General features: G+C 26.3%; 1 protein-coding gene across 1 annotated transcript; it reads right to left on the bottom strand.

Moving 5' to 3' along the window:
- Positions 1–13,325: 13,325 nt before the first annotated feature.
- On the bottom strand, positions 13,326–14,114 carry LOC145832275 (uncharacterized). Its single transcript, XM_082939593.1, has one exon. It carries the CDS (start codon positions 14,112–14,114, stop codon positions 13,326–13,328), a length of 789 nt encoding a protein of 262 aa, XP_082795719.1.
- Between the last annotated feature and the right edge of the window lie 932 nt (positions 14,115–15,046).

The following is a 15,046-nucleotide window of genomic DNA, read 5'->3' as shown; positions in this document are numbered from 1 at the left end:
ACTGTAAAATTGTATATTTGTTATGTGGCAATGTGACAGCTAAAGTTATTTTACAATAACAAATACAATTTTAAATACAGTAAATAATTTAAAAAGTATTTATGCAATAATGGTTCATTCAAGTAAATATGCATTCTGAATGGTTGTTAAACTAATTTTTAAGCTTAGATTGTTTTTATGCTGAATTCTCACATAAACTAATTAAAAAAAAATTGAATTCAAAACAATTGTTATCTCCGTAAATAAATGTTTACTAAAACAAATAGAATATAAATTTTTTTAAATTTTAAACTTAACGAAAATGAATAAGTTGTCAACGAAATATGACCCAAAATGTTCATTTCAAAATCAAACATATCAAAATGATGCTCTAAAAATTAAGCTTCAAGTTGCCAATGTACGCATCGAAATAGATATAAACACAAAAAATAGCGCTTATAGTTTCATAAATTTTTGTAAAAATATTTATAGAACCGACGATGAATGTTTTGAATGCTTTAATGGTTAGGAGTTAATTTAATATTATCTAGTCTTATGATTTATTTTAGTTAAAACATATCAGATTTTTTTTTTCAAAAATGTGGCAGCTCAAAAAAAGGCTATTACTACTATCACAATAGGACTTTTACTGAATTGAACATGTAAAAAATTATTATTTTTATTACTATTGTTTAGTTTTCACCAATAAATTTTATCAATATCTAATCTAAACTATAGACTAAAGTTATATCGCCAAAAAAATATAAAATGTTCGACGTGTAGGTTTCTTAAAACTTATATTTCAAACTCAGATATATAAAGTAACTAGATAGTATTGTAAGTATTAATTTTTTTTTGTAATACATAAGTAACAACAATTTGTTAACAGAAATAATAAAGAAATTATAAATAAATGTTATCCATTAAAATTTAAAAAGTAGTTTTGTCGAACAATGTCAATTAACTCTGCTGTTTAAAAAAATACTCTATCAACTGTTTTTTACTTAAAAATATAAACAATGCTGTTTTTTAGAATAAGTAAAAGTATGTATTAAATTTTTTACTTGCGTTCGAAACCATAATACAAACAAATTTTCATAAGTCTCTTTTGAACAAATGTTTAATATAATTTAATAAAACTTAAAAATACTATTACAATGGTTGTTAGACAAAGTAATAGCTTTGTACGTTCTACGTACTATTATTTAGCTATTTTGTAAACATTTCAAGTTCAATTGCAGACACCAACCAGTCTGACGAGCTTATAGCAATCCTTAAAGCCAACAAATTGTTGTTGCACAGAGATGTAGTGAGTAAAGTCTTCCGAGAAATAAAAAACAAAATTATCATTGAAAGCGTGGTCACTTTTTACCAAGAAGCAAACATTTTCAACATAACAGAATTAGACAAAGCAGCATTTTTCTACGTTAAGAGATTGCACTGGGTCATTTCGCGGTTAAGAAAATATTATGCAGCTCTTATTTGAATGTCGACTCAGAAACACAAGTGTTGAGTGAGGCTAACAATTGGGTTAGCTAAGATTATGAAAAAAGAACAAAATTATCACTCAGCCTTTTATTGAAAGTGCACCTTCCTTTTATACCAGACCACTCCATAGCCAGTATTTTGGGCAAGCACGTGACTTTCGACAAAATTGACGATTGCATAGCGTTAGTGAAGGTTAATCAGAAAAAGTCTGAACACTTTCATTCACGTAGGAGTTGTAATCAACGCATGTTTAACATTATCGTGAGCGGTTGTCTTGAAGAAGAAAAAAACCACCAATGAACTTTCATCGCCATTTATTATAAAAGAAGCTAACGGTGAAAGCTTCAACCTCGTAAAAAATTGCACCGATGAAGAAACCTATGTTAGTAAAAAATTCAGTATAGTGCAATGGAGCAGTCTATTTGTTTAAACATTTATTAAATCTCTATAGAAAAAGATACCTAGAAAAATATTCGTTCGTAACAAAAACTTTGACAGTATTAGCTGAGATCAAGGTCAAAACTTTTTGTGTTTGCGCGTTTATTGATCAAGTTTTTGTCATCGGAGGCTGGAAGAAAGATGCAATTACTGTCGTTGAAAGAAAACAAACTAATGCGGCTTGCAAATATGAAGAAGGGGAGAGCTTGTTTATCTTGTGTATTTTTTAAAGGAACAATTGTAGTTTGTGGGGTTTCGACGGAAGAAGACTGAATACTGTTGAGAATATAAATGATACACGGTCTTCTATGCCGAACAAGATTGAAGCAAGATCTTGTCACAGTTCAGTTGCTAGATCTAGCAAGATGTTGGTGATCAGTTCACAAACCTGTGAAGTTTTTGGTTAGACTTGGGGTAGGTTCGTTTTGTTGACGAAACCAGCGTCAATAACTTAATGAAAGAAACTGGAAGTTTTTGTATCGGTAGCCAGCTAAATATACTTTGCGAAGGATCCTCAAATGATGGCATCTGTTTGCCATGATGTAGAGACAAATAAAAGGTTTAAAAAATTGTTTCGAGCTGTTGAAAACGCGTTTGATTTTAGCCGCACATTTGCAGCTCAGATAGAACTTTAGCACACTTTAGTTGCTCAGTGTTATGAAAAAATTATAAACTTAGTAAAATATATATAATTAAACTTTAGATTTTTAAATTTTTATACTCTTCACTTAAGTTTTGTAACACTAGTTAAAAAAATGGAAACTTTTTTAAAGTTTTTATCCAGTTATTTATTGTCGTATAGCTGTTATTGACTTTTATTTTAGAAAATCTTAATAAAAACTTTTACTTGTTTTTGAATTTTATGATTTTATCCTAATATCAAATAGTGGAGATTATAGCTTTTACATTTTGAAAGTTATTCGTTATTTCAATTTTCGAACTTGATTAAGTTTAAAGCAAAGTAATGTTGTTCAAAATGCAAAACCTAAAATATAAAAGATTTGGAAACATAAAAAGCTAGGAAACTGTATTTATATTTGTTCTTGTTACACAAAGCTTTAGTTTTTGGGTATAAATTTAAAGTTTTTAAAGTATAAGATTTAAAAGCACACCATAATCAAACTCCAGTAATATAACGTTATTGTTAATTATTTTAGTTTAAGTAAATTTAAGTATTATCGAAATTAAAACAAAACGAAAACTAAGTATATAAAAATAAGCAATGCATTTTTAAGCAAATAGACTTTATAAAAACAATATTAAAACTTATAATAAATTTAGTCACAACAAACTTCAATATCAACTAGTCAAAACGGTCTAGAAAACTTCAATTTAAAAGAAATAAACTTTTATACTGTTGATAAATTGCTTAAATACTTTTAGGAGGAGACGTATGGGATAATTAACTGACAATAGTTTTCAAACATTAGCTGAAATAATTTGGATAAAGGTAAGTTTTTTTTGAGTGCATATCGTATTGTTGTTAAATTATTTTTTAGGGGTTTTCTCGAAGTTTCCTTATAACTATTTTTTTTTATGTTTTGAACGAAAACTATCAACATCTTTACATGAAATTACATTTTGTTGTATATTAATTCAAATGGATTTTTACTTTCAGAAATATAAATAAGAAGTTGTTTCTGACAACATTGTTTGTTTTAAAAAAATGTACAAACTATAACAATGCAAAGTTTTAGATTTATTTGAGATTAATTACAAATCGGCTGTATCACAAAAATCAAAAAATTGTACTATTATAAGAAGGTTTTTGTAAGTATTTATCTTCCACTTGCAACTGAGTATGTATGTATTTAGGTTACTTTTTTATTTTTTTTTATTACATGATCATTTTCAAAACTACACAGAGTTTATTTTTCAAAGCTATATGTTATAAATTTTTTAGTAAATTTAAAATAGTAAGTAAGTATGTATACAGTTTCAAAAATGATTTTAAAATATGACGTATGAATAAAGAATTTAAACAACAACAAATTTTAAAACTTAGCAAGCAAAAGTAAAGATACGTTAATTAGTAAAATGTTAATATTTTTGCTTTTCCATTTAATGTTATTTGCAAATTTAATTTAGGCCGTTCTTCCTTTATCAATATTTATTCCAGGCTGTAGAGTTCGCTCTGTTTACATCGTTTCAAAACTTTAAAGTTTTGTACTATATAAGAGTTTTGACAGTGTGTGCTACTAAATAGGTGGTCGTATATTGCACTATTTTTATCTGTTCCACACAGGTCTGCTATTTCTCTGAAAACTTGTCGTGATATTTCTCCAATATACGAGATGCTCTGATCTGCAGAGCAGCTGTATCTATAATTGACATTCACGTCAATCATTTTCAAGTATTTACTTTTGTTGCTGAAGTAGTCAGAAACTTATTTGCTAGTGTAGGTCGATTTAATAATTATGTTGTGTCTTATAAATATATATGCTATTCGCTTTTGGAACCGTAATGGTTAATAATCAACGTAAACTGTTGTGAAATAAGAGATATTTTTGATGCATGTCTTCTTTTTATTTTTTTGTTAATCTTTTGGTTTTGTTTAAATGTGGAGTTGTCCATTTTAAAAATTTCAAGAAGTTCGTTTCGATCTATTGGAATTAAATAAAAACCATAGGTTTTTTTACAATTTTAAAGTTTTAACTAACTTTCAGAAAATTTAAATAGTTTTGTTTTAAACTTGTTAGCTATAGTCCAAAACTTATGTTTTCTTCAAAAAGTTTTTTGTTTGTGCTGTTTGCTTTGTACAATACGAGATGCAAATAATTAGTTTCTTTCTCATACTTATTAGCACAGTCTTTCAGATTAAAATTTTCAAATTTAGTTTTAACTCAGTACTTACAACTTTTTTCACAAAACTCTTTAGAGTGTTTAAGTTATTTTCATTGAAATATAATTTTAACTTTTTTTTTGTTTGTATATATTTATATCCAATGCAAATTCCAAACAATAAAGGATATTAAAGCATCTAAAAAATATAAATTGAACTCACATTAACATTTTTCTTTCTTTAAGTTGAAGTAGAGATTCTTTCTCTTCCAATTCTACTTGAGCATTTTTATGCAGTTAAACGTTTTTCTCTTTTTCTTTAGAGTGTTCTTCTGCATTTATTATTAACTCCTTTGTTTTATTCTGTTGCTCTTCAACGAGCTCTCAGCACAACAAAAATGTGTTTTAATTTTAAATTTTTATTAAAATGTGATTTATATATATATTCTTTAATTCGACTACAGATTTCTAAACTTTGCTTGTATATAACACATACCTTTGATTGTTTTATTTACTTAAAATATTAACAAACCTTGTGTTGTCCAATTTTTCTTCAGTTTTTTTACTTTAAGCAACCTTCATTCTCTATTTGACATTTAAGACGGTCCAACTTATTCACCACCTTATTTTTCTCAATGAGAACACCGGTCAGAGATTTCTGTCAGCGGATCTTACATTTCGTTAAATTAGAACACGGGCAAACTACTGTCCGTGCTCGAGCTAAGCATTTGGTTTCGATCGGCGAAAAGCCATTTTGTTTTTTACTTTTTTAGATACAGACATGCGAATACAAACTTGTTCAAGTTTACGATTACAAAAAACTATTTAACTGATGCTGCACTTCATTACATGAAGTATGTTTGATATGTATTGTGTATACTGTAAATTGCGTAACTGTATAGTGAGCCAGCTATTAAGAAACTTGGTAAAGCTGTGTCTGACATGACTTCCATGAAAGTACAAAACAGTTGCGATATACCAGTCGACTTGATTTGTTATTGCAAGTCCTGCTTATTACCCCTTTCTACACGCATTTTTAGCTAATTTTTAAAAAGAGGTAAGGGGCCTCAGAACATGCGTAACGTATTGTATAATGTAGTGAAATAGCATTCTTCTTGTTACTTTTCTATTACTAAAAAAATACGTATCAAAACTGTTATTATAAACAAACAAGGGTTTAACGTTTAAAGTAAAACCTAGATCAAAACAACACATTTTTGTAAGTTTTTAAAAACACATTTTGTTAAATATATAGAAGTTTTAACGTAAATCGTGTTATTTCTGGTCATTTAATTATAGTAACAAACATTATTATCGATAACAAAAGTACAAAAAGTATAGAAGTGACGAAGTTTCTTATAAACAAAAAAACATTTAGTCTTACTTCGCACAGTTAGTAAAACTCTAGGCCAAAAGCCTTTTTTTAATAAGCAAACAGTTCAACTGTTGCTGAGCATACTTTTAATATAAAAATCTTTTATTTTCTAGTGATTTTAAATCTTATACTTTTTCAAAAAAAATGTTCAAGAACACAAGTTTGATATGATTGAAATCAGTTTTTTAAATAAAGCTTTTAAGCCGTTTCAATGCAAATATAAAATCTTAAAACAAAAAGTTAGAGCACAGTTTACAAACAAAAGCATAAACTACGGTAGTAAAATGGCATAAAAATAAGCCTTTATTTAGCAAGATATTTTTAAGCAGTATTTATTAACTAAACGATTGCAGTAATATTCATCTTAAGTACGACAACTTTAACTACCATTATTTCAATAAGTACGCGATTTTCATTGTGTTTATTTTAAAAAGTGCGTCCTCAAGAGAAAGATTACCGTAACTTGTGTATTAGTCGATTCGGATGGCGGGTATTAAAGTTATAACTGTTATAGATTTTAATGTCACTATTAGGATCCTTACGCCACCAACCCACACAAGTAACACAATAAAGCATTTAAAATAATATAAAAATTACTAACTTACAGATGAAGCATAAGATCACAGTCGAGTGTTAATATATCTACTACCTAAAATATCGAGGGTTACTTTGGCACGAATAGCTTTTCTTGCAATTTTTAGAAAATGTCCAAGCTTTAGAACCAATTATTTTTCTTACATTTATAGCTAACTTCCATTTTTTATTCTTAAAAACGTTCTTTTGCCTTCAATTAAAAAAAAATATCTGATTAGGGTTTAAATTTTTGAGTGGGGCCCCTTTAAAATTTTTACGTTTTTTTCAATTTTTTTAGTTATCTTAGCTTTTCACCAGAATAAGATAATTTTCTTTTTTAACTAGGTTTAGTATTATGAGTTTTTTTTTTTTCATTAATTTTTTTTTTATAAGAATTGACATTTTTTCTTTTTTTTTTTTGTTTCCAAAATGTTCAAATTTATCATGGCTTTACTGCAAATATAAATTTTGAAAAAAAAAAATTCAATAAGCTTAATTAACAAAGTTTTATATTAAAAAAATATTAGTTTTTCCAAATTTCTTTTTTTTTTATTATATGACCTATTCAAGTTTTACATAAATTCATAGCATAGTTTACATTATTCGAGGGACTTCTTGCTCAAGTGCTATGAATATGTGTAAAACTTTAATAGGTCATATAATAAAAAAATCAGAAAAATTAAAAGTCCGTAATATAAAACCTATTTAAATAAGCATATTGAAAATTTTTTTTTTTTTAATTATATATATTTGCGGTAAAGCCGTGATAAACTTGAACTTTTTGAAAACAAAAAATTTAAAGGAAAAATGTCATATCTTATAAAAAAAAATCCTTAATTATAACCCTAGTTTAATAAGTAAGTTAAAAAAAAATATATTAAATTTGGAGAAAAGCTAAAATAAGTAAAAAAATTAAAAAAAAAGTAAAATTTTAAAGGGATCCCACTCAAAAATTCGAACCCTAATCAGATGGATTCTTTTTTAATTTAAGGAAAAAGAACGTTCTTTAGAATAAAAAAAGTTTTCAAGTTAGCTTTAAAAACGAGGAAAATAATTAAATCTAAAGTTTGGACATTTTTAAAAAATTGCAAAATAAGCTATTCGAGCCAAAGTAACTCTCGTCCTATAATATGTCTCTGCTTTGGATGTTTAGATTAAAAACTATATTTTAACAATCCCCTAACATCTTAAAACTTAGCTTTAGTTTTATGCATCATTGCATTTTTGATGCTAGAATTTAACTGTAAAAAAATTGTAAACAAATCTGTAGTAAATTTCTTATTTTCATGTACATATTTATAAGGAAAAAATAAGCTTATGGGGCCTGGTGGTGTTGGGGTCCTAATGATAGCCTTGAAAAACTCTTTAAGTTGAATTTTGCAAGATCACAACCCAGTGGTAAGCACATAACAACACTGAGAGAGTTATTCAGTTAAATATTGGTTTATTTGAGTTTGCAACAACCGATTGTGAGTTAAAACTGGTGACAGTGATCACATGATTGGGTTGTTGATGTGTTTTTGTTGCAGGATCGGCAGATACTTGCTTGGGGTTTTGAGCTTCATAATTTTCCCACACTTTGTGGTTTTTAGTTTTAAGATTTTAACCTTGTGAGTGTTTGCCAAAAGACATGTCACCAAAGGATTAAAAAAAAAGTAAAATAGACTGTTTTTTGTTGGTAAGTTAAATGTTAATTTTAAAGGTGGAGGTAGAATAACACATGGTGTAACTTACTTAATAATAGTTTATTGAACAAAAAGCGAAAAAAACAAAAAATTTTGCTCAAAAATGTTTTGGTTCAATGACCTGGATAGCAAAAAGACCTCTCGGTCATCGAGTTGCATACCCAAACTTAATCAATATTATAATGAGCTAAAAATAAAAAAAATGAAAAATTTAAACTCTAAAACGAAAAGCTCTATAAAAAGAGACTCTATTAAACTTTACAACATTAAATATTTTTCTTAAGAAAAATAAATAGAAAAAAAAAAGAATTTTCCGAAAAATTAAAGAATTTTTACACACTCATATATCTAACACTATATACACATAAATATATATCTAACTTTACGTTAAAAGGTTAAGTTTTTATCTGAAATTTCAATTTTAAAATTAATCCAGAACTTTGCAAATAAATTACCCTGTTATATAATTTAAAAAGAAAAAAAAAATATATATATTAAGTTATTTCCTTTTTTTATGTGTGTTTAAGAATTTCGACTCTACTACCAACTTATTTTAACCTATCAAAAAGTAAGTAACAGTAAAATATAACTATAACATTGAAGAAAAAATAAATAAAAATAACGTAAAACTGCAATATTCAAACAAAGTAAAATAAAGCTGTATCCATAAAAAAATTGCTTAAACTAGATAAAAAGTATAGAATAAATATATCATTTTAATTAAGTATTTTATGCTAAAAAGTTTTTTTTTTTCTTTTGATAATTTAAGTTGAAAATAAAAATATTTCACATTTGAATAGCTACATAAACTATTGTAAAATTTTTTTCTTTTTATAGAATATTAAAGAAGTGATTTTTACAATAACTGAACTTAACTTTTATAAATAAAAACATGAAGATACGTTACAAAAAAAAAAAAAAACCAATAATAATTTTAGCAACAATGATATTAACAACAACAAATTTCTTTCCACTAAATCAATCAAAAAAAAAAAAAAAAAAAAACTCTTTTCTCTTTGAAAAACTTGTCTAAGTCTTAACTGAAATAATAGAAAGAAAACAACATTTGTAAACATAAAAAAAGAATAATTTTACTTTGCTCAAAAAGAAATTTTTCTTCAATATAAATCTGCTTGAAACAGTTATCTCAGCTTGCTTTTTAAATACTTTATTTTCTGCTAAAATATAAACATCTATAACTATTCTTTTTACATTTTCAGGCAATAAAAAATATAAAATAATAAAGTATATATTAAAAAAAGTATCTTAAGGAATAGTCTTAAAAATAACTGGACAGAAAATGCTAAAATCTCAACTAAACCAATGTTAATGTAACCAAACAAATCTACTTTCCAACAAAAAATTAAAAAATAAACAAAAAATTGGATATTAAATGAATTACTAAATAGTTAACTTTAACTACAATCTTAGAAATAATTAGATAGAAAATGATAAAATCCAGTCTAAACCAATGTTACTGTGACCAAACAAACCAACTTTCGGACAAAAAAAAAACTAAAATATAAAAAAATTATAAAAATTTGGATATTAAATGACAAGTACTATTAACTCCTTAAACAAAGTAAATAGGGAGTAGGAATGATCACTAATGACCTTGAGAATTACTATTTAAAAGATAACTTTTAAGTTCATGCTGGAACTTTCCAAAATGACTTATACTTTTTAAACTTAATGGCAACTTAGTCCACAACTTACTACCTTGGAAGGATAGTGATTTATGACCTATTTTGCTGTTGAATCTAGGTAGGAAAAAATTTGTTTTTGAAGACCTGGTATGATAATTATGTACATTTTTTACACTTTTATAGTAATTTTTAAAGTTATCTGGTAACAAATTGTTGTTAAACTTAAACATAAAAAGACCTAATTCATATAAATACAGACTCTCAACATTTAATATTTTTTTCTGAGATTTTAATTCTCTTACACTGTCATCATATTTCTTATAATGTATGCATCTAAGTGCTCTGTTTATGAGAACATTAATATCATTTATACATTTTTTATTTGCTCTTCCCCAGCACAACAAGCCATATCTAACATTGCTCATAAGCAAAGAATTAAAGATCAAATATAATGCTTTTTCATTTAAGAAGTGTCTGGTTTTATATAATATACCCAATGTTTTTTGTAATTTTGTTTTTATAGTTTCTATATGTTCTGACCATTTTAAATTTCTGTCTATAATTATTCCCAAATATTTATAGCTATTTGTGTTTGATATAACTGTTTTACCTATTTTTACATTAGGATCTTTATTTTTCCAAAAAATATTTTTTGATTGATATAAAATCATGCTTCTGGTTTTATTAAGATTTAATTTAAGATTATTTTCCATTAGCCAATCTGATACCTTTTTAAGTTCTATGTTAAAATTTTTACTGTCATTTAGATATGTGTCTTTTGTATATGTTTTGTACAACATTGTGTCATCTGCGAAGTTGAGGATGTTAAGACCAGTGTTGTTTTGTAGGTCATTTATATGTATTAAGAATAATAACGGCCCTAATACTGACCCCTGTGGAACCCCAATTTCACATTCTTTACAGGTTGACTCATATCCTCCAAAGCTAACAAATTGTTTCCTTCCATCTAGATATGAGCTGATTAACAGATACATAATTCCTCTCACACCATAACTTTCCAACTTTCTTAGTAAAATATTTCGATCTACACTGTCAAACGCTTTACTTAAATCCAAAAAGACTGCACAAACTGCGTTTCCTTTATCAAAATTTGACATAACCCCTTCAACAAATTCAGACAAAGCTAAAGTGGTGGAATGATTCTGTCGAAAGCCAAACTGAGAATTGTTTAAAACATTATTTTTAGAAAAAAAACTGTACAGGCGACCATAGATTACTTTTTCGATTATTTTATTTAAATTAGATAGAAGTGAAATGGGTCTATAATTTCCTGGTAAAGTTTTTAATCCTGATTTAAAAATTGGTATTACTTTTGAAAGTTTTAGGCTACTTGGATAAACACCTTCATAAAATGCTTGGTTAATTAATTTGCTTAGTAATGGGGATATAAGATTGTTTACTTTCTTAAGGATCTTTACAGATATACAATCTTCACCACTGGCTTTGTTTGGATCTAAACTCTTGATAGTATTATATACTTCAGTTTCTGTTACATCTAACCAAAAGAAACTGTTACTAACATTTTTTATTTTATTAGCTGAGTTCAGAGTATCCCTTTTTTTTGTACAGGTCTGTAAGCCAATATTTGCAAAATGAGTATTTAATTTATCAACTATTTCAACTGGTTTGGTATAAGAATTTTCATTTATATCTAGCTGGTGTGGAAATCGGTTTTCTTGTTTTTTTCTATGGGTTATACTATTTATTATTCTCCAAATTTTGGATGTATTTTTTTCAGAGATTTTAAGCTTGTTTTCATAGTATGCCTTTTTTGATATTGTTTTAATTTTTGTAAGTTTGTTTCTGTATTTTTTGTATTCTTGAACTTTAATTGGATTATTAAAATTATCTTTGCAGATACTTTTGTATAATTTATTTTTTTGTTTTATGGATTTCAATATTGCTTTAGTTATCCAAGGTTTTGATTTTAATTTTAGTTTAGCTTTAGATAATTTTTTATTTGGAACATTTTTGTAAGTTAAATCTTTAATTTTTCTTATTAGGTTATTAAATTTTGTTTCAATAGAACTTTCAGATTGAATTAAATTGTTAGTTTCATGTATGCTAAAAATAAGTGAAGCATCTGCTATAAGTTTTTTGGTATTGATTTTTGAGAAGTCTTGAAAGTATTGGTTTTTATTTTTAAAATTATTTTTCATTAGGTTGCAATTTTTAAGTTTTATAAAAAGGGGAAAGTGATCTGATATATCTGACATAAGCACTTGGCACTGAATAACTTTTTGTGGTGTTGAGCAATAAAAATGATCTATCAATGTACCTCCAGAATTATTAATTCTAGTTCGGACTTTGATGATATTTGTAAGACCAAATCCATTTATATGATTTAAGTAATTTTTCACTGATGTAGCTTTATCATTTAGATAGTTAATATTAATATCTCCAAATATACAAATATCTTTATAATTATTTATATTTTCTAAGAAGAAATCTGAGAAATTTTTACTGAATTCAGGAATTGAAGCATTAGGGTGACGGTATATAACTCCTACTAAAATATTTTTATTATTTTTACTATTAACTCCTACTGATATTTCTAACCATATAGATTCATAACTAACACATATAAAAATTAAGTCTTTTCTGATTGAGTATGTTATCGAATTTTTGACATACACACCAACGCCTCCTGAGTTTGACATAGAATTTACACAATGAAAATTGTAACCAGTTAATGACAAAAAATTTGTGTCGGTATTTTTATTAATTTTAGTTTCACTGATTCCTATTATATCAGGTATGATTTTATATGAGAACATTAATTCCTCTAGCTTAGATCTATTTTTATTCAAACTTCTTATATTTATGTGTAAAAAACTTAAACTGCCCTTAAAATCTTTATCTATAATATTTTCAAAATCATCTGAACAGGAATACTGAGTTTTTGTAACAATAGGTCCAGTCTGGATATTAAATTTTCCATTTGAAATGCTATTATTTATCACAAAAAGTTCATTGTTATTAACTTGACTAAATGGAAAAATATTTTTGCAAAAACAACTGTTATTATTACAAATTTTGCAATTATAACTACAAATATTACTTAAGTTAAGGTTTTTTAGTTCTTTATTACTTAAAAAACTAAAAGGTATTTCCTGTACTAAACAATTAAAACAAAAAAAAGGTTCATTAGATTTACTTAGAGAAACAAATTGGGAACTAGAAATTTTACAACATTTAAAATGTGACCATTGGCCACATATTTCACAATATATACAGTTATTTTTTACACTTTTTTTACACACTGAACAAATATATACACTTTTATTAACAGACATTAAACTACAAAAATGTTTCTAAGCAAAATAACAAAGTTCTTAATTAAGAAGCTAGGTTATCTAAGTCTGAAATATTTCTTACCGTAACTGTATCTGATCCCTCTTTTTTTCTTAGATAAACTGTTCCATTTGTAGTCCAAAGAAACCTCCAGTTGTTAGTTTTTCTGTAACAATTTGCCAAATAGAATAATTGTTTATTTTTGGGAGTAAGATTTTCATTTATGTACACGTTTTTAATACCATCATCTAATGAACTAATTTTAGCTTTAGCAAGATTCTTTTTATTACTATATATGTAATTTCTTTTATTAATATTTTTGAATCTAACTAAAATAGAACTTTTGATTACTTCATTTTTATTATCTTTTTTAACTAGTTGTCTTGCTGACTCAATATCTTCCTCACACAACAGAGGGTCAACTTTTTTCATGACCTTCATTGCAACATCAACTACATTTTCATTCTTCATAAAAGGCACCCCACTGATTTCGACATTCCTACTTTTTAAATTTCTTTCAATGTAGTCAAGTTGTAGGCTTGAATTACTGACCTCCTTCTTCATTTCTTTCAATTGAACATTTAATCTCTCATTGTTTAACTTAACAAATTTTACCTCCTTCTTGATATTTTCATTCTCTTTTTTTACATCTTCAAACTGATTGTTTAGAAAAATAAGTGACTTTTTCATGGAGTCTATTACCTCTGCCTGATTTGCCAAGTTTCCCTTAATTTCCTTCATTTCATTAAGAAGTGCATTAGTTGATTTTTTTTGGACTTCAGTTAATTTTTCTATCATCTTCTTTAATGTTGAGCAATTCACTTTCTCAGCCATTTTAATTAATTTATTTAATTTTTTTGATGATCTTTTTTACTTGATGATCTTCAAAATACCTTATTGTTGTAAAGGGAAAAGTAAGTGTTATTTTTTTCTATTATAAAAAAATGTTAGGTATAAACAAAATGGTTAGTAGTTTTATAGGAAAGTTGAACACTCAGAACTATGTTTAATGAATTGGTGTGCAGAACAACCTTATGGTCATTAAGTTACTACCTTTTGCTTAGTAAACACTGTTTTGAGCTACTTCAGTTATTATAGTAATTTGAAAAACTCAAAAAATAACAACAAATATTTTTTTTTTTAAAGTAAAACAATAATATGCACTCTTTTTTAAATACATTGCAGCCAACATAGACTATAAAAACCACTTGCACTACACCATCTCCTCACTTTGTCTTGTAAAAAAAAACAAATTTACTAACATACTTTTAACAAATACTTATGAAAAAATTAATAAAGATGATTAAGGGCATAGGGGGGGGGGGGGTAAACACCCTTTTTTGGTTTTTGATCTTATTTTATATAGTTTTTACTAAGCTACAAGATGCTTTTTACAGATTAAAAAAATTCAAAATAATTTTTGAGATATAGCCGGTCAAAGTCAGAGGCAACAATAGGATCCTTATGGGAGGCGCAAACTAAAACATCAAATAACTAGTAATCACTAAAAATCTATCTCCTCCTAGGTTTTTTGAGATAACTACCTCAAATTTTCAGGAAATTTTCCTTGCAGTATTTAGAAAATTCTGTCGGAACAGAATTTAAAAAAATTAAAAAATAAAAATTTTATAACAAAAAAACAAAAAAAAAACTTTTTTTTTGTTTATTTTTTATATAAAATTTTTATTTTTTATTAAAAAAAAAATTCCTTCCGACAGAATTTTTTAAATACATCAAGGAACAATACCTGAAAGTTTGAGGTAGTT

The sequence above is a fragment of the Thalia democratica genome, chromosome 3 (assembly GCF_965202585.1).
Source record: "Thalia democratica chromosome 3, ktThaDemo2.hap1.1, whole genome shotgun sequence".
Classification (NCBI taxonomy): domain Eukaryota; kingdom Metazoa; phylum Chordata; class Thaliacea; order Salpida; family Salpidae; genus Thalia; species Thalia democratica.
This window is presented reverse-complemented; position numbering and strand designations above follow the sequence as displayed.